General features: G+C 46.3%; 1 protein-coding gene across 1 annotated transcript in view; it reads left to right on the top strand.

Moving 5' to 3' along the window:
* Window positions 1-1,463: 1,463 nt before the first annotated feature.
* The window catches only part of SLC35G1 (solute carrier family 35 member G1), a 74,848-nt gene continuing 54,651 nt past the window's right edge, over window positions 1,464-21,660 (top strand). Inside the window, exon 1 of the mRNA XM_063962086.1 lies at window positions 1,464-1,911. Coding sequence (XP_063818156.1) covers window positions 1,629-1,911 — 283 coding nt within the window. The 5' untranslated portion in view covers window positions 1,464-1,628. The remainder of the gene's footprint in view (window positions 1,912-21,660) is intronic.

Raw genomic sequence — 21,660 nt, forward strand, 5'->3', positions numbered from 1 at the left:
GGAACCACTGCACTCGCCATTCCCAGGGGTTGGGGTGCGGTGGGCTGTGACCACTGAACTCAAATATACCAAACAGAAAACCCAGCACTCTCCTAAGCAGCTTCATTCACCTTAAATGCTTTAATATACATCTAAATAAACAATGGGGTTTCGGTTTATGATTGTACAATGCATGTAAGCTTGCGGCCCACTCCACGGGACCCCATTTCACCGCAAGTCCTACTCTATCACATAAACTTTCACATAGATTTTATAGAAACCTGGCAACTGCTGTCTCATAGAGGAAAATGTGCTTATCTGGTTTAAAGCTTACCTGCCACACTTATGGCTTTTAAAAGGTAAGACAGTCACCAACACAAATAACACAACTACACAAGTGTGCTTACCTGGTTTACAACTCACCTGCCAACAGACTACTGGCTTCCAAAGTGAGACAGTCACCAACACACCTAAATAGCAGCTGATCCAGGTTAAAGGTAAATGAGCTTAGGGGTGCATGAGAGAGAGATATGGTCACAAATGGGCCAATTAAAAATTAACCCTGTTATACAAACAAACACGAGGAACCACTGCACTCACCATTCCCAGGGGTTGGGGTGCGGTGGGCTGTGACCACCAAACTCAAATATACCAAACAGAAAACCCAGCCCTCTCCTAAGCAGCTTCATTCACCTTAATGCTTTAATGTTACATCTAAATAAACAATGGGGTTTTGGTTTATGAATTGTACAATGCATGTAAGCTTGCGGCCCACTCCACGGGACCCCATTTCACCGCAAGTCCTACTCTTATCACAAACTTTCACATAGATTTTATAGAAACCTGGCAACTGCTGTCTCATAGTGGAAAATGTGTGTGTGTGTGTGTGTGTGTGTATATATATATATATATATATATATATATATATATAATCTATCTGTGTCCGTGTATATATCTGTGTGTGCACAAACTGCACATACAGTATATGTAAACATACTGTATATGCGTGTGTATATATGTATTTATATGTGTATGCATGTATACATGTGCGTGTGTGTGTGTGTGTGTGTATGTATATATATATATATATATATATATATAACTCAGCTGCCTGCCTTTTAATTAGGGGCCTCGCTCTCTGAAGTGCCCCGGGCCCCCCAGAGCCTTAATCCGGCTCTGTAGGCAGTCTCAATTTATTTAACTGACTTGTTGAGTTGGAAAACAGAGAGAGAGAGAGAGAGAGGAGAGAGAGAGAAGAACAACAACAGGTACTGAGGGGTAATGATGAACAATAGGCAGTGAGAGGTAGTAGTGATGAAGTTAAGTATAGGCAATGAGAGTAATAATCCAGCACACAGAATAAGTTAGACTGTTGGAGCATAATATGCAGTTGGGGAATTTGGACACTAAGGGACGGATACACTGTAAACACCGGGCTGCTATTAGTAGCAGATGGCAGCAATGTAACCTTGCATTGTTCTTCTATGCCTAGGAGATGACACTGCTGTCTCGCCCACTTTAATGATGTCACTGCCGGGTCCTGCTCTCTGCTGCCCCCAGCGGCCGTCTCTATAATGCAGCCGCTCGCTTACCTCGCTCTCTATTACATGACTGCCGAGCCGGCCAGATGATCTGATCTCCCAGCCGCCATGGGCTGCGAAGATCGAGAGGGTAATGAAGACGAACCGGCAGAGCTGGAGAGACTGGGTGGGATCCCCCCTCCAGATAAGAATGGCTTCCTGCAGATCATCCCCTGGAGCAGTGACGGCAGCCAGCCAGGGGTCTGTGCAGTAGAGAGTGACAATGAAGATCCAGGTGACAGCAACCCTTTCACCCCTGACTGCCCCCCAACTCAGGACCATCACAGTGATACGAAGATCTGCTGTCCCCACCTGTCCTGTGTCCACCTAATAGTGACAGATGAAAAGACTGGTAAGAGACCGACTGGTTATATATCAATATTCTCCTACATTGTATTTATCATATATGTCATTTATAATCTCGCCCCACGTGCAGTCACCTCTCCTAGGGTGAGGGGCATAGATCCTGTATTGTGTATCATTACCATATCTAACTCACAGCTTACCTGAGAACTTTTTATGTTACAGTCACTATTACAGTACACTGTCTGCAAGCTTATGTCACTCAGCATCCTGTAAGTTGCATCACTCCCTCCTCTACTTCCTAAGCAGCAGTGGGCAGGTCATGCTGGGATTTATAGTTCCTCACTTTGATTCATTGTTTAGTCACAGAGATGACTGGCCATTTGGAGTGTTATGTCTTCAACAGTTCATGAAGTTTTTTTTAATTCATTATAATGTATTGTACATCATGTGTGTGTTTCAACTGTGTAGTCACAGGCAGCGGTTTGCTCCATGTATAATCCATGGTGAGAAGAAAGCTTCTGGAGTTGTGGGTAGTGCTCCATTATGACTTCTATAAGACTATTTACTAAGCCTTGGACGGGAGATAAAGTACCAGCCAATCAGCGTCTAACTGCCATGTCACAGGCTGGGTTTGAAAAATGACAGGAGCTGATTGGCTGGTACTATATCTCCAGTGACTTTATCTCCATCCAAGGCTTCGTAAATAGACCTGGTTCCGCATCCTTGAAGTTTTACTGGCCGTCTGTTCTTATTCCTATTGCCCTCCAGCATCACAGTTATTACAGCATGGGCTGTATAGATGTATTAATGTACTTGTACATATGTATTAAGAAAAATCTTGTCTCCCAAATTACAGAAATGATTAAGTTGTGGATAAAAACGAAGTTATGTTGTGTTGTTTTTATAACGACATACAGTATAAAAGCAGATGCACAGCGAGGAAAATGACCAGTTGCATAAGCATCATGTGCACAGTACAGTCTGGTCTGCAGACAGCACTTACTAGGGTACGGTACTGTTCTGCAAAGAGCTTTAGTCATAGACCTAAGCCTAAGGAAATTGGCATCAGAGTGACTCTGCATAAAATGATTCTTATGTAATTACAGTGCAATCCACCATGTGTAATATACGTGCAGTATTATTAGTTGTCCTGCAGTCTGAAGTGTATTTATTATCAACAGTATTTTTAATTAATAATTATGCTTAAGTATAGGGCATCACAAAATTCTGTACACTGTACAAGGCAGTAGTACAAAACAGGCAGACGCCATTCCAGTAACGTTACATAGTACGAGTGGTAAATAAGAAGCAGGGTAACATAATAGTGTTCACTCTAGGATTTTTTTAGGGCAGGGTGCTGATCACGGGGAGGGCACATTTTTCATTCGTGAGGGCACATTTTTCATTCGTGAGGGCACATTTTTAAGTTAGAAGGGCAAAATTAGGTACATACTGTAATGCTTGGTGCTCCCATTCCTATAGGTGAAAGCATGGCCAGTGCGCGCCGGAGGCGTGCAGCAAAAATTTAGGGGAGTTGTTTCGTGGGGAAGGGGCGTGACCACATAATAGTACCAAATCACATTATACCACACAATAGTGCTGCTTATACACATTGCACCAGGTAGAACCTCCTATACACACTGCGCCAGGTGTATACATATTGCGCCAGATAGAGCACGTTCTACACATTGCACCAGGTAGAACCTCCTATACACACTACGCAAGGTAGAGCACGTTATACATATTGCGCCAGGTAGAGCACGTTATACACATTGCACCAGGTAGAACCTCCTATACACACTGCGCCAGGTAGAGCACGTTATACATATTGCGCCAGATAGAGCACGTTATACACATTGCACCAGGTAGAACCTCCTATACACACTGCGCCAGGTAGAGCACGTTATACATATTGCGCCAGGTAGAGCACGTTATACACATTGCACCAGGTAGAACCTCCTATACACACTGCGCCAGGTAGAGCACGTTATACATATTGCGCCAGATAGAGCACGTTATACACATTGCACCAGGTAGAACCTCCTATACACACTGCGCCAGGTAGAGCACGTTATACATATTGCGCCAGATAGAGCACGTTATACACATTGCACCAGGTAGAACCTCCTATACACACTGCGCCAGGTAGAGCACGTTATACATATTGCGCCAGGCAGAGCACTGAGGCACACTGCACCAGGGAGAGAACACTAAGGCACACTGCAACAGGGAGAAAACACTGAGGCACACTGCAACAGGGAGAAAACACTGAGGCACACTGCACCAGGGAGAGAACACTGAGGCACACTGCAACAGGGAGAAAACACTGAGGCACACTGCACCAGGGAGAGAACACTGAGGCACACTGCACCAGGGAGAGAACACTGAGGCACACTGCACCAGGGAGAGAACACTGAGGCACATTGCACTAGGGAGAGAACACTGAGGCACATTGCACCAGGGAGAGAACACTGAGGCACACTGCACCAGGGAGAGAACACTGAGGCACACTGCACCAGGGAGAGAACACTGAGGCACACTGCACCAGGGAGAGAACACTGAGGCACACTGCACCAGGGAGAGAACACTGAGGCACATTGCACCAGGGAGAGAACACTGAGGCACATTGCACCAGGCAGAGAACACTGAGGCACACTGCACCAGGGAGAGAACACTGAGGCACACTGCACCAGGGAAAGAACACTGAGGCACACTGCACCAGGGAGAGAACACTGAGGCACACTGCACCAGGGAGAGAACACTGAGGCACACTGCACCAGGGAGAGAACACTGAGGCACACTGCACCAGGGAGAGAACACTGAGGCACACTGCACCAGGGAGAGAACACTGAGGCACACTGCACCAGGGAGAGAACACTGAGGCACACTGCACCAGGGAGAGAACACTGAGGCACACTGCACCAGGGAGAGAACACTGAGGCACACTGCACCAGGGAGAGAACACTGAGGCACACTGCACCAGGGAGAGAACACTAGGAGGAAGGGGAGGACGGGCACAGGGCAGATGCAGAGCGGCACTCACCGTTGCGGAGGAGAGCGCTGTGCCGGGTCAGCGGGGCCGGTCTCTTGATGCTGACGGCGGAGCCCAGGTCAGCGTGCAGCGCCATGGTGAGGGGGAATCAAACTATGCCGGAGGACTGGCGGGAGACACCGCAGGCTCTGATCGGCTGCTCCTCCCCACTACACGCTGACCCTGTCTCCGCCTTCAGCTGAGAGCTATCAGCGCGGCGGGGGGAGAAGTGACAGCGCGGCGGGGGAGGAGAAGTGACAGTGCGGCGGGGGGAGAAGAGCAGTCCTTAGCAGGGCGGGCACAAACGGGCAGGGCGGCATTCTGTCACTCAAAAAAGGGGCAGGGCGCAGCGCCCTGCGAAAGAAGCTTAGAGTGAACACTACATAATACAAGCAGTAAAGCAAACATTAAACGTAAACAAGGGTAACATAATACAAGCAGCAATACAAAACAAGGGTAACATAATACAAGTAGCAATACAAAACAAGGGTAACATAATACAAGTAGCAGTACAAAACAAGGGTAACATAATACAAGCAGCAATACAAAACAAGGGTAACATAATACAAGCAGCAATACAAAACAAGGGTAACATAATACAAGTAGCACTACAAAACAAGGGTAACATAATAGAAGCAGCAATACAAAACAAGGGTACCTTAGAAGGCTATCCAATTATCGTGGTAAATAACCGCGGATAATGGGAGTTATCCAATTAGCCCCAATGACGGTGCTTATCCCCTGATGCCGGCACTTATTAGGGATTATGATATCTCAGATAAAATGGGAATTTTAGAAAGCATAATGCATGGTAAATGCCCGTTTTATCCGGAATAGGTTCTGTGAAAATACATAGGTCCGAGGCTTTTCACAGGGACTTACTTCTTTTCGCACGAAAAACTGGGGATTTTTGTGCAAACTATTTTGATAGGGGGGATAAAACAATTGCAAAAAACACAATTTTTTTGCGGTCGCTTCATTATTGCGGGGACTTGGATACCCCTTTTAATGCGTGTAATACTAACAAAGACAAATGACAAGGATAACGTGGGTAGTAGAGTGTAGATAACATCCGAACAGGTATTTGTGAACCCTCCTAAAACTCTTCTACAGCTATAAACGGTTCCCCGTCTGAGCATAGTCTGGACTAATTCACCATGTAATGGAAATATTGTGGCTTAGCTCTTTTCACTGATACATACCTGGATATACGTGATGTATATTGGGGTCACTTAATTCTGTTACAGTATATCCCATGGAGATTGCAGGTTTGCATCATGTATGAATCTCCTTCTGTTTTTTTAATGTCTATTACAGAAATTGAAAGAATAGGACAGGAGACTTTTATATTCCTGACAGGAAAGTGCAAAGTGAGTTTAGTTTCCTCGATCAACTCCTACCCCCTGCACAGATAGGGATATATTCAATTGAAGTCGGATCCTCTCCGTCAGAAAGAATCCAACATGTCACTATTCAATGCCGGCCGTTTCCGGCAATGCAGATTCAACTTGATAACAAGTCGAATCTGCATCAGCGGTAAACTGTCGAAAACAGATGCGTTTTTGACAAAAACACATGGGGGGTCATTCCGAGTTGTTCGCTCGTTATTTTTTTCTCGCAACGGAGCGATTAGTCGCTAATGCCCATGCGCAATGTCCGCAGTGCGACTGCGCCAAGTAAATTTGCTATGCAGTTAGGTATTTTACTCACGGCATTACGAGGTTTTTTCTTCGTTCTGGTGATCGTAGTGTGATTGACAGGAAGTGGGTGTTTCTGGGCGGAAACTGGCCGTTTTATGGGTGTGTGTGAAAAAACGCTACCGTTTCTGGGAAAAACGCGGGAGTGGCTGGAGAAACGGAGGAGTGACTGGGCGAACGCTGGGTGTGTTTGTGACGTCAAACCAGGAACGACAAGCACTGAACTGATCGCACTGGCAGAGTAAGTCTCCAGCTACTCAGAAACTGCTAAGAAGTGTCTATTCGCAATTCTGCTAATCTTTCGTTCGCAATTTTACTATGCTAAGATTCACTCCCAGTAGGCGGCGGCTTAGCGTGTGCAAAGCTGCTAAAAGCAGCTTGCGAGCGAACAACTCGGAATGACCCCCATGGATCGGCAAATAACTCGCCGATCCACGTGTTCTCCAACAGTGCTGGTTTTTTTGACAGTCGAAAAAACGTCACTTTCATTGAATAAATCGAATGCATATTTGACCTAAAAACTGTTGAAAAGTGCAGTTTTTTCTACTGTGAGAAAAACCGGTACCAGTTGAATACCCCCCTTAGGGGTCTATTTACTAAGCCTTGGATGGAGATAAAGTGGATGGAGATAAAGTACCAGCCAATCAGCTCCTGTCATTTTTCAAACACAGCCTGTGACATGGCAGTTAGGAGCTGATTGGCTAGTACTTTATCTCCATCCAAGGCTTAGTAAATAGACCCATTAGTGTCTTAAATCATGACCTTAATAGCACTTGTGTGTAATACAATTTTACTAGACCTGCAGCCAGAACATGCAGTATAAGATACATACTGTAATAGAGGTTTTAAGTAGGGATCCGGTGAGAATCCCGGCAGTTTGGATCCTGGCAGTCTGAATACTGACGCCAGAATACCGACACTAATCAGAATGCCGACACCTGCATCATGGATAGGGTCACCGGCCCAGCGCAGGAATCCTGACAGCCGGCATCCCGAACAAGCATCCACCGGAACGTCTGACTGGTAAGCCGCAAGGGGGTGGGGGGTTTAGGGTTAGTCTGCTGGGGGAGGGTTAGGCTGTGGGCCAGGGGGGTTAGGTTTAGGCACCCCGGGGCAGGGTTATGGTTAGGCTGTGTGTGTGTGTGTGGAGGGGGGGAGTTAGGTTTAGGCTGCGGGGAAGGGGGTTAGATTGCTAGGAGGGAGGGTTAGGGGTCCATTGGGGGTAAGGTAAGTATACTGTTGGGAAGGTAAGTATACTTACCTTCCCCTGTTGGGATTCTGATCATCAGGATGCCGGCATTTTAATCCCAACCCTTTACGTATCCCCTACTAAGGTGGGCTGGTTCTACTGCTGTGTCCAACGGTTTAATGTGATTGCTGGTATTGTACATGTCTGAAGTATTACAATTCACTGCACTCTATATAAGGCAGCCTATAGATTGTTAAGTGATAATTATACCTTCTTCATGGGCTGATCACACTCACTCAAAAAATCAAGCATTTGGAAACCCCCCTCTAGAAATCCTGGGTTTGTCCCTTTCCTAGATAAGCCATCCCACCAGTGGCGCACACTGCAGAGGCGGAACTCCGGGAGACAGTGGAGTCATTTGCTGCCGGGCTCCACTGTCCCCCATTGCCTGACTGAGGAGCGGTACCACAGTGCAATGATGAGCTTTTTTGAGGAGGGTGGGAATTAGTCGCTAGTGGCGAATTCAGAGAGGAGGAGCGGGGCACCAAGGTACGTGCCAACCCATTTAGTTATTTCTCATTTATAATGCTGCCTCATTATTATGCCTGCCCTGGTGATCCAGTGAAAAATCCGCGAGTCCGCGACTACGATGCTCAGACTGGACTGACTGCCGAGCCGGCATGGGTATGTGATTCTATTACAGTCTGTCTCCTACAGGGCTTCTTTCTCACAGGGCTACGGAAGCCCTGTAGGTCCATATACTTTGTGATGATACGGCTCCTAGCCGGAGTGTACTGTATGCGGTGCTGACAGAGCAGCCGTCCCCACACATTGGTCACACTATGGTCACACATTGCCCGACTCACTGTGCCCCTACCTGGCTAGCTGAGTCCCGGCAGGCAGAAAGCAGTGCAGAGCCGCATGTAGCTGGTGAACGTTGAAGGGGGCGTGTCCTAATGCTGCAAAGAGACCGCCCCCATTGAAGACCTGCACTGGTACTGTCTCTCCCGCTCGCCCCTCTCTCTCTCTTACTGTCACATACACTCGCCCCCCCTCTCTCTCTCTCTTACTGTCACATACACTCGCCCCCCTCTCTCTTACTGTCACATACACTCGCCCCCCCCCTCTCTCTTACTGTCACATACACTCGCCCCCCCCCTCTCTCTCTTACTGTCACATACACTCACTCCCCCTCTCTCTATTACTGTCACATACACTCGCTCCCCTCTCTCTATTACTGTCACATACACTCGCTCCCCTCTCTCTATTACTGTCACATACACTCACTCCCTCCTCTCTCTCTTACTGTTACATACACTAGCCCCTCTCTCTCTCTTACTGTCACATACACTTGCTCCCCACTCTCTCTCTCTTACTGTCACATACACTGGCTCCTCTCCCCCCTCTCTCTCTATGGCATACTCGCTCTCCCCCTCCCCCTCTCTCTGAAACTCTCCACTCTTTCTCTGACACACTCTGTCTTCCCCCCCCCCCTCTCTAACACCCTACACTGCCTTGCTCCTCTCTCTATCTTTCTGACACACTCTCTCTTGCCCCACTTCTCTCTCTCTCTGACACTCTCCACTCTCTTGCTCCTCTCTCTCTGACACACGTCCTTTAGCTCCCTCTCTCTCTCTGACACATTCCACTCTCTTGCTCCTCTCACCCTCTCTAACACTCGCTCTTCCTCTCCCTCTCTCTTGCTCCTCTCGCTGAGTCTCCACACTCTCTCTTGCCTCTCTCTCTTTCTCTTGCTCCTCTCTCTCCCTGACGCTCTCTCCCTCTTTCTCTTGCTACCCTCTCTCTCTCTCTATCCCTCCCTAACACCCTCTCTCTCTCCCACATGATCCACCTACTCTCTCTCTCTCTCTCTCTCTCCCTCTCTCTCTCCCTAACATTCTCTCTTTCTCTCTCTGACACGCTCTCTCTGTCTTGCTTCACCCATCTCATGCGCTTTATCCCTGACACCCTCTGTGTCCTCTACCCCCTCTCTCTTTTTCTCTCTAACCAGAAGTCAGGTTTAAACTTGCTTTACGAAGTTGAAGAGTTGGCATGGGGCGGGGTGGTGGGGGGCACCAAAATTTTTCTTGCCTCCGGGCAACTGGGATGAAGTTAAGTCACTGGCACACTGATTTCAGTCACAGGGTTGTCTAGGTACTAAGAACCCACCACCACCCCTGTCTTGTTTAGTATCTAGAAAACCCAGTGACCAAAATCAGAACCCTGCACCTTATGCCATGATTTGTGGGTGTAGGTAAATTGCTGCATTATGCTGCGAGGGACAGGCCCTAATGCACAATTTACCTCTATCCTTCCCCCAAAAGCTGCTGCATTTCAAGGTGCAGTTGTGTCCTCAGACAGCTAGCCTCAGTACTCCATGTGACACGAGATGCTTGGCACAGCTGAATCGCCAGGTCCCGGTCAATTCTGCCAGCGCCGGACATGTTTTCACGTCTTTTTACCCAAAAATGCCTCTTAGTCACAAGGATGTTGCAAATAGGATGCATGTCTGTCCTCGCAAAGCCTGCGTTTGCCCCTGTCCACAGTAACTATGACATTAGGCTGTCTTCTCTTACTCCTATCTATTTTTCTTACATATACTGCTTGCTTCACCCCTCCCCCTCTTCCCTTTACCCTCTTATGGCTTGTCTCTCTCCTCCCTTTCCTATAAAAGATTAAGAAAAAACAATGGCCATTTTTATCCTCTCTCTGGGTTTCCTATTTTGGATTTTCCGTTATTGTATCAGCATTTTATGAACACTTGTGTTTTAGTGTTACAGATACAATAGTACATTAGTTTCATACTTCTGATGGTGGCATTTGGGACTTGTGATGTCTTTGGTATTGCATAATTTTCTCTTGTTCTTGTTTGTATCGAGTCCTTAAATAAAAAAAAATAAAAAAAAAATAAAAAATAAAAAAAAAAATATATATATATATTTTTTTTATATATATATATATATATATATATATATATATATATATATATATATATATATATATATATATATATATATATTTTATATTTCTCTAACGTCCTAGTGGATGCTGGGGACTCCGTAAGGACCATGGGGATAGACGGGCTCCGCAGGAGACATGGGCACTTTAAGAAAGAATTTAGGTTCTGGTGTGCTCTGGCTCCTCCCTCTATGCCCCTCCTCCAGACCTCAGTTTGATACTGTGCCCAGAGCAAGCTGGGTGCTTTTCAGTGAGCTCTCCTGAGTTTGCTGAGAGAAAGTAATTTGTTAGGTTTTTTATTTTCAGGGAGCTCTGCTGGCAACAGACTCCCTGCATCGTGGGACTGAGGGGAGAGAAGCAGCCCTACTCTCTGAAGCTAGGTCCTGCTTCTTAGGCTACTGGACACCATTAGCTCCAGAGGGATCGTACGCAGGATCTCACCCTCGCCGTCCGATCCCAGAGCCGCAGAGCCGGAAGACAGAAGCCGGGTGAGTATGAGAAGCAAGAAGACTTCAAAATCGGCGGCAGAAGACTCCGTTCTTCACTGAGGTAACGCACAGCACTGCAGCTGTGCGCCATTGCTCCCACACACCTCACATACTCCGGTCACTGTAAGGGTGCAGGGCGCAGGGGGGGGCGCCCTGGGCAGCATGTGGACCTCTTTTTGGCAAAAGTAAACATAAATACAGTTGGGCACTGTATATATGTATGAGCCCCCGCCAAGAAAGTGTATATTTAAGCGGGACAGGGGCCCGCCGTCGAGGGGGCTGGGCTTCTTCCTCAGCACTCACCAGCGCCATGTTTTTTCTCCACAGCACCGCTGAGATGAAGCTCCCCGGTCTCTCCCCTGCTTATACCACGGTAGAAGAGAGGGTTTTAAAGAAGAGGGGGGGGGGGGGCACATAATTCGGCGCAGATAATAACAGCGCTACTGGGTAAACATTAAATTGCTGTGTTTTTTCCTGGGTCATATAGCGCTGGGGTGTGTGCTGGCATACTCTCTCTCTGTGGGCGGGATGTATTAACATACATCGCCGCCCCTCGCCGGTTACCGCAGCGATGTTGATCGCATATGTACTAACATATGCGATCAACATCGCAATGCGGTGACGGAGGCCCCCCGCGATACCTGTTAGGTGGTCTGCGGGGGGTCTCCGTCACCTCCCCGGGGTCCCCACACTGGCTAGATGCCGGGAAGCAGCAGCAGGCTGCCCCCGGCACCTCCTCCTCCCCCCTGCAGCCGGAAGGACGTCCGGCTGCGTTGCTAGGGGGAGGAGGACACTACCTTCCGGGTCCAGGGCAGCCTGGAGGAAGGTAAGCCAGGGGGAAGGGGGGTCGGCGTCTGCGGCGGGGGTCGACGGTGTCGGCGGGTTGCGGCGGTCGGCGAAAAGAAGCCCATAGGCTTCTATAGGGTTTCGCCATCCAGAGATGGCGAAACCCTGGACGCCGAAAACGCTGCGGTAGGGTCTTAGTAAATATGAAAATGCGGTAAAACCCCCGTTTTCGGGGGTTTTACCGCATTTTTGCTTTAGTACATCCCGCCCTGTCTCTCCAAAGGGCCTTGTGGGGGAATTATCTTCAGATGAGCATTCCCTGAGTGTGTGGTGTGTCGGTAAGTGTGTGTCGACATGTCTGAGGTAAAAGGCTCTCCTAAGGAGGTGATGGAGCAAATGTGTGTGTGTGGTGTCTCCGTCGACAATGCCGACACCTGATTGGATATGTGAAATTAAGTGCTGAGGTAAATTTATTGCACAAAAGATTAGAGAACAGACAGGGAATCTACCCATGTCTGTCCCTATGTCGCAGAGACATTCAGAGTCTCACAACGCTCACTATCCAAAATAATAGACACTGATATCGACACGGAGTCTGACTCCAGTGTCGACTACGATAATGCAAAGTTACAGCCAAAATGGCAGGAAAGTATTCAATATATGATTATTGTAATGAAAGATGATTTGCATATCACTGATGACTCATCTGTCCCTGACACAAGGGTACACATGTTTAAGGGGAAGAAAGCTGAGGTAAATTTCCCTCCTCTCATGAAGAAAAAGAGCGGGAATCTCCAGACAAGAAGCTGCAGCTTCCCACAAAGAATTCTCAGGGAGTATCCTTTCCCTACTAGGGCCAGGATACGATGGGAATCTTCCCCTAGGGTGGACAAAGCTTGTCAAGTTTACCCAAAAGGTAGCGCTGACTTAACAGCTATCCTCAGTGATCCTGCAGATAGCATGCAGTAAAAGTACTTTGAAGTCCATTTACACACATGCTGGTACACTACTCAGACCGGCGATTGTGTCGGCATGGGGTTATAGCGCTGTAGCAGCGTGGACATTGAGACCCTAGTATGTGTATACATATATATATATATATAATATACACAATAGGAAGAAAAGTGTCGGCACTCCAGGCAAATGAAGAAAAGAAACTGACACGTAGTGTGCTGGTCAACGTTTCAGAAGCCTTCGCCTCTTTTATCAAGACATGACACATACAGAGTGAAGAAACATTTAAATAGACTCGCCAAACCGTGTGTGGACTCCCGCCGCGCCGTCCTGCTCAAAGCCGATGACCTCATCAGCGCGACACTGCGCTGAGAGCCCAGCTCGGCCGGGTAGGCGGGGCTGGTGTCCAAGGAAACCGTTGCCTAGAAACACATAAACGGTGCATCAAAACCAGTGAACAATATACCTTACTGGAAAACTGCTGCTGCCCTCAATATATTCAAACCATGTTTATGAAATACACATATAATAACACTATATCGAAAGCAATATGTGAACACATGGCTAATATGATCAAATATGGCAATGTACCGGAGCATCTGCATGTCCTAAATACATACATCAATCTGGCAAACAGATAGAGCCGAATGACTTCGATACACTTACTATGCTATATACTAAAACATACTATTCTGAATTAAACTAATGAATATATTATCTGAAAAACGGCTAAAAGGGTAAAGTCCTAATAAGACTCAATGTTAAAATAATTGTGTAAAGTAAGATGCTGCACTGTCGGGATCAATACAGATGTAATGACTACTATACTAATGGGGATAGGGGTCCCTATTTAGCAAGACTGCTTAATGACAAAATATTATCAGAAAAAACAATTAAGACTATTGGTCTCGTTGAGACCAAATGGTTGGACAGTCTGTAAAATATGGATCCATTTAGCTTCTTTTTTGAGCATAGCTTTCCCTCTGTCTCCACCCCGAATCTGTGGTTTAATCCAGTCTATAATTTTGTATCTGATAGAAGCCAGACTATGCTGGAACTCCTTGAAGTGCCTGGCCACAGGCTGATCAGAACCTCTTCCCTCTAGTGCTGCTCGAATGCTAGAACGGTGTAGGGCTATACGCTCTTTAAATTGCCTGATACTTTTCCCTACATACAAAAGGCCACAAGGGCATTTGATATAGTAAACAATAAAAGATGTGGTACAGGTCACGGGATACTTGATGGTGAAAGTTTTACCAGATCGGGAGTGTTGGAATTTGTTGCCAGATTCCAAACAGCTGCATGTAGTGCAGCCTATGCAACGATAATTCCCAGGTTTACGAGTTAAGAAATGGGTGGGTTTAGGGGTGGTAAATGTAGAAATGTCATTATGGACTACAATGTCCTTGATGTTTCTACCACGTTTGTACGCAGTCAAAATGGTACTGTCCTTTAATGCCGTTTAATTCCTTGTCTCTCGTAATAATAGGCCAAATACGTTTGGCATGCTTGTTAATGGCTCTGCTAGCTGTATGGAAGTCTTGTGTCCAAATGATGTTGTCCCTATTCATCTTTTTTGGAACCGACTTGAGTGCATCTTCCTGTGAAAAGGCCATTGCCCTGTTTCTTGCCTCTGTCAGGAACTTAGATTTGTACCCTCTTTGTAAGAATTTGTGGAACATCTTATCAAGGTGGAATTCAGCATCTTTCCGATCACTACAAATTCTGATGACTCTAAGGAATAGGGAGTATGGCAGGCCCCGCTTAGAGGCTTCCGGATGGTGGCTATTTGCTTCCAGCAACGTATTTCGATCTGTTGGCTTAAAATACATGGAAGTGCCAATGCAGCCATGAGCATCAATGGAGATTTGAACATCCAAAAAATGTATGGTGTCCATATGACATTCAAATGTAAACTTAATAGCCGGGTCTTGCTGGTTGATCTGCTCCATGACGTTATGGAAAGATTTTTCATCACCTTGCCAGAGAATGAGAATACCATCTATATAGCGGGTAAATAACTTGATACGTTGGCTGATGTCAGGGTTATCAAAAAACAGTTGTTGTTCTACCCTGCACATAAATGCGTTCGCGAAACTGGGTGCGACGCAAGATCCCATCGCGCACCCAGTCCGCTGGCGGTAGAATTTGCTGTCAAAAAGAAAATAGTTTCTTGATAAAGTCAAATCTAACAAATTAATAAAGTCAATGTTTGGACCATCGTAATCAGGTTGTGACCGTAAGAATAACTCAATGGTTTCTAGACCACGGTCGTGTGGAATGCTAGTGTACAGGTTTACCACATCTACTGTACACAGAAGATAATGTTCCGGCAGTGGGGAAATATCCTTAAGAATGTGAATCAGAGAAGTAGTGTCCTTGAGAAACCTTGGATGTTGCTGAATGAGGGGCTGCAAATAAAAATCTAAGTATTGAGAGACAGAGTGAAATAATGAATCACGTGCCGCAATGATGGGGCGGCCTGGGGGAGAAACTTGATTTTTGTGTTATTTGGGAATCGTATAGAATACAGGAACTATCGGCCAATCCTGTGTCAGCGCCACAGCTGTATTTTTAGTGATAAAGTCGTTCAACAGTGCTTGCTGTAAAATGCGATCTAATTCTGCCTTATACAAACTGGTCGGATCTTGGGCCAGCACTTCATAGGTGTCTGTATTATGCAGTTGTCTGTAGGCCTCTTCTTTGTATTGACTGAGATTTTGCACCACAACACCCCCTCCTTTATCCGCTGGGCGGATAATAATATCCTGGTAGCCACCAAGATTTTTTAGAGCCATACGTTCAGCTTTAGATAAATTCAATTTGCTGTTGGTAGAATGGCGGCTGGTGTCTTCTATGAAAGAATCCATACAGGCAGTGAAACTCTTGATGCTCTTATTGGTAGAAGAGGGATCAAATACCGATTTCTTATAAACTGGTAGGGACTTGTCTAGAGGGGGCGCATCTTTGAAGAACTTCCTCAGTTTCAGTCGCCTATTAAATTTAAACAGGTCCACTTTATCTGTAAATGGGTCCGGGGTGTGTATGGGAACAAATGACCTTGTCGCAATACCTGTAGGGGGCTTTTTTGATGCTATAGCTGAAGAAGTGCTTGCTGCTTCAGTATCATCAAAAAAGCCCCCTACTGGTATTGCGACAAGGTCAAAAAACGACAATGCAAAAGATCAAGAACCAGACGGTCAGGGCAAAACGCAAGGCAAGCGCGCCAAGAAAGCCACTAAGAAAACGTAGTTTTCAATCTATCCCAGCGGATTCTTACTGAAGACGAAATCAGAGTTCTCAATAAAGGCCTCTCATTTGTTCCCACACACACCCCGGACCCATTTACAGATAAAGTGGACCTGTTTAAATTTAATAGGTGACTGAAACTGAGGGAGTTCTTTAAAGATGCGCCCCCTCTAGACAAGTCCCTACCAGTTTATAAGAAATCGGTATTTGATCCCTCTTCTACCAATAAGAGCATCCAGAGTTTCACTGCCTGTATGGATTCTTTCATAGAAGACACCAGCCGCCATTCTACTAACAGCAAATTGAATTTATCTAAAGCTGAACGTATGGCTCTAAAAAATCTTGGTGGCTACCAGGATATTATTATCCGCCCAGCGGATAAAGGAGGGGGTGTTGTGGTGCAAAATCTCAGTCAATACAAAGAAGAGGCCTACAGACAACTGCATAATACAGACACCTATGAAGTGCTGGCCCAAGATCCGACCAGTTTGTATAAGGCAGAATTAGATCGCATTTTACAGCAAGCACTGTTGAACGACTTTATCACTAAAAATACAGCTGTGGCGCTGACACAGGATTGGCCGATAGTTCCTGTATTCTATACGATTCCCAAATAACACAAAAATCAAGTTTCTCCCCCAGGCCGCCCCATCATTGCGGCACGTGATTCATTATTTCACTCTGTCTCTCAATACTTAGATTTTTATTTGCAGCCCCTCATTCAGCAACATCCAAGGTTTCTCAAGGACACTACTTCTCTGATTCACATTCTTAAGGATATTTCCCCACTGCCGGAACATTATCTTCTGTGTACAGTAGATGTGGTAAACCTGTACACTAGCATTCCACACGACCGTGGTCTAGAAACCATTGAGTTATTCTTACGGTCACAACCTGATTACGATGGTCCAAACATTGACTTTTTTATTAATTTGTTAGATTTGACTTTATCAAGAAACTATTTTCTTTTTGACAGCAAATTCTACCGCCAGCGGACTGGGTGCGCGATGGGATCTTGCGTCGCACCCAGTTTCGCGAACGCATTTATGTGCAGGGTAGAACAACAACTGTTTTTTGATAACCCTGACATCAGCCAACGTATCAAGTTATTTACCCGCTATATAGATGGTATTCTCATTCTCTGGCAAGGTGATGAAAAATCTTTCCATAACGTCATGGAGCAGATCAACCAGCAAGACCCGGCTATTAAGTTTACATTTGAATGTCATATGGACACCATACATTTTTTGGATGTTCAAATCTCCATTGATGCTCATGGCTGCATTGGCACTTCCATGTATTTTAAGCCAACAGATCGAAATACGTTGCTTGAAGCAAATAGCCACCATCCGGAAGCCTCTAAGCGGGGCCTGCCATATTCCCAATTCCTTAGAGTCATCAGAATTTGTAGTGATCGGAAAGATGCTGAATTCCACCTTGATAAGATGTTCCACAAATTCTTACAAAGAGGGTACAAATCTAAGTTCCTGACAGAGGCAAGAAACAGGGCAATGGCCTTTTCACAGGAAGATGCACTCAAGTCGGTTCCAAAAAAGATGAATAGGGACAACATCATTTGGACACAAGACTTCCATACAGCTAGCAGAGCCATTAACAAGCATGCCAAACGTATTTGGCCTATTACGAGAGACAAGGAATTAACGGCATTAAAGGACAGTACCATTTTGACTGCGTACAAACGTGGTAGAAACATCAAGGACATTGTAGTCCATAATGACATTTCTACATTTACCACCCCTAAACCCACCCATTTCTTAACTCGTAAACCTGGGAATTATCGTTGCATAGGCTGCACTACATGCAGCTGTTTGGAATCTGGCAACAAATTCCAACACCCCCGATCTGGTAAAACTTTCACCATCAAGTATCCCGTGACCTGTACCACATCTTTTATTGTTTACTATATCAAATGCCCTTGTGGCCTTTTGTATGTAGGGAAAAGTATCAGGCAATTTAAAGAGCGTATAGCCCTACACCGTTCTAGCATTTGAGCAGCACTAGAGGGAAGAGGTTCTGATCAGCCTGTGGCCAGGCACTTCAAGGAGTTCCAGCATAGTTTGGCTTCTATCAGATACAAAATTATAGACTGGATTAAACCACAGATTCGGGGTGGAGACAGAGGGAAAGCTCTGCTCAAAAAAGAAGCTAAATGGATCCATATTTTACAGACTGTCCAACCATTTGGTCTCAACGAGTCCAATAGTCTTAATTGTTTTTTATGATAATATTTTGTCATTAAGCAGTCTTGCTAAATAGGGACCCCTATCCCCATTAGTATAGTAGTCATTACATCTGTATTGATCCCGACAGTGCAGCATCTTACTTTACACAATTATTTTAACATTGAGTCTTATTGGGACTTTACCCTTTTAGCCGTTTTTCAGATAATGTATTCATTAGTTTAATTCAGAATAGTATGTTTTAGTATATAGCATAGTAAGTGTATCGAAGTCACTCGGCTCTATCTGTTTGCCAGATTCATGTATGTATTTAGGACATGCAGATGCTCCGGTACATTGCCATATTTGATCATATTAGCCATGTGTTCACATATTGCTTTCGATATAGTGTTATTATATGTGTATTTCATAAACATGGTTTGAATATATTGAGGGCAGCAGCAGTTTTCCAGTAAGGTATATTGTTCACTGGTTTTGATGCACTGTTTATGTGTTTCTAGGCAACGGTTTCCTTGAACACCAGCCCCGCCTACCCGGCCGAGCCGGGCTCTCAGCGCAGTGTCGCGCTGATGATGTCATCGGCTTTGAGCAGGACGGTGTGGCGGGAGTCCACACGCGGTTTGGTGAGTCTATTTAAATGTTTTTCACTCTGTATGTGTCATGTCTTGATAAAAGAGGCGAAGGCTTCTGAAACGTTGACCAGCACACTACGTGTCAGTTTCTTTTCTTCATTTGCCTGGAGTGCCGACAGTTTTCTTCCTATTGCATATTACACCCACAGGTGTTAGTAGGGCACCCGGCTACGTTGTTACCATCATATGAGTGAGTGCCGGTCATTGTGTTCTGGAATATATATATATATATATATATATATATATATATATATATATATATATATATATATATATATAAACATGCCCAAAGAGACATTAGTCTACTGGGTTCTAGAGTCAACGCTATGTCGATTTCTGCTAGACGTGTCCTGTGGAACATGCACAGGTGATGCCGACTAAAAGAGGCATATGCAAGGTTTACCTTACAAGGCTGAGGAATTGTGTGGAGAAGGGCTCTCGTACCTGGTCTCCGCAGCTATAGCTGGTAATTCTGATCTTTTGCCTTATATTCCCGCACAGCCTAAGAAAGCACGACATTATCAAGTGCAGTCCTTTCAAACACAAAGCAAGAAAGTCCGAGGTGCGTCCTTTCTTGCCAGAGGCAGGGCAGAGGAAAGAAGCTGCACAACACAGCTAGTTCCCAGGAACAGAAGTCCTCCCCGGCCTCTACAAAATCCACCGCAGGTCGCTGGGGCTCCACAGGAGGCCTGGTGGGGGCACGTCTTCGAAATTTCAGCCACAAGTGGGTTCACTCCCAGGTGGATCCCTGGGCAATAAAAATTGTGTCTCAGGGATACAAGCTGGAAGTCGAAGAGATGCCCCCTCACCGATACCTCAAATCGGCCCGACCAGCTTCCCCCCACAAGAGGGAAATAGTGTTAACTGCAATTCACAAATTGTATCTTCAACAGGTGGTGGTCAAGGTTCCCCTCTTTCAACAGGGAAGGGGTTATTATTCGACCATGTTTGTAGTACCGAAACCGGACGGTTCGGTCAGACCCATATTGAATTTAAAATCCCTGAACGTATACCTGAAAAGGTTCAAGTTCAAGATGGAATCGCTGAGAGCGGTCATCGCAAGCCTGGAAGGGGGGGGATTTTATGGTGTCTCTGGACATAAAGGATGCATACCTTCATGTCCCCATTTATCCACCTCATCAGGCGTACCTCAGATTTGTGGTACAGGATTGTCATTACCAATTTCAGACGTTGCCGTTTGGTCTCTCCACGGCACCGAGAATATTTACCAAGGTAATGGCGGAAATGACGGTACTCCTGAGGAAGCAAGGGGTCACAATTATCCCATACTTGGACGATCTCCTCATAAAGGCGAGATCAAGAGAGCAGTTGCTGATCAGCGTAGCACTTTCTCTGGAAGTGTTACGGCAACACGGCTGGATTCTAAATATTCCAAAGTCGCAGTTGGTTCCTACGACTAGTCTGCCTTTCCTGGGCATGATTCTAGACACAGACCAGAAAAGGGTTTATCTCCCGATAGAGAAAGCTCAGGAACTCATGACACTGGTTAGGTACCTATTAAAACCAAAACAGGTGTCAGTGCATCACTGCACTCGAGTCCTGGGAAAGATGGTGGCATCATAGAGGCCATTCCCTTCGGCAGGTTCCATGCGAGGACCTTTCAATGGGACTTACTGGACAAGTGGTCCGGATCACATCTTCAGATGCATCGGTTAATCACCCTATCCCCCAGGTCCAGGTTATCTCTTCTGTGGTGGCTGCAGAGCGCTCACCTTCTAGAGGGCCGCAGATTCGGCATTCAGGACTGGGTCCTGGTGACCACGGATGCAAGCCTCCGAGGGTGGGGAGCAGTCACACAGGGAAGAGATTTCCAAGGTCTGTGGTCAAGTCAAGAGACTTGCCTTCACATCAACATCCTGGAACTAAGGGCCGTATACAACGCCCTGCGTCAAGCGGAGAACTTGCTTCGCGACCAACCGGTTCTGATTCAGTCAACCAACATCACCGCAGTGGCTCATGTAAACCGACAAGGCGGCACAAGGAGCAGAGTGGCGATGGCGGAAGCCACCAGAATTCTTCGCTGGGCGGAGAATCACGTAAGCGAACTGTCAGCAGTGTTCATCCCGGGAGTGGACAACTGGGAAGCAGACTTCCTCAGCAGACACGACCTCCACCCGGGAGAGTGGGGACTTCATCAGGAAGTCTTCGCACAGATTACAAGTCGGTGGGGACTGCCACAGGTGGACATGATGGCATCCCGCTTCAACAAAAAGCTACAGAGGTATTGCGCCAGGTCAAGAGACCCTCAGGTGATAGCTGTAGACGCCCTGGTGACACCGTGGGTGTTCTAGTCGGTCTATGTATTCCCTCCTCTTCCTCTCATACCCAAGGTGCTGAGGATAATAAGAAAAAAAGGAGTGAGAACAATACTCATTGATCCAGATTGGCCACGAAGGACTTGGTATCCAGATCTGCAAGAAATGCTCACAGAGGACCCGTGGCCTCTGCCTTTAAGACAGGACTTGTTGCAACAGGGGCCCTGTCTGTTCCAAGACTTGCCGCGGCTGCGTTTGACGGCATGGCGGTTGAACGCCGGATCCTAGCAAAGAAAGGCATTCCGGATGAGGTCATTCCTACGCTGATAAAGGC

This window comes from Pseudophryne corroboree, chromosome 3 (assembly GCF_028390025.1).
Source record: "Pseudophryne corroboree isolate aPseCor3 chromosome 3, aPseCor3.hap2, whole genome shotgun sequence".
NCBI lineage: Eukaryota > Metazoa > Chordata > Amphibia > Anura > Myobatrachidae > Pseudophryne > Pseudophryne corroboree.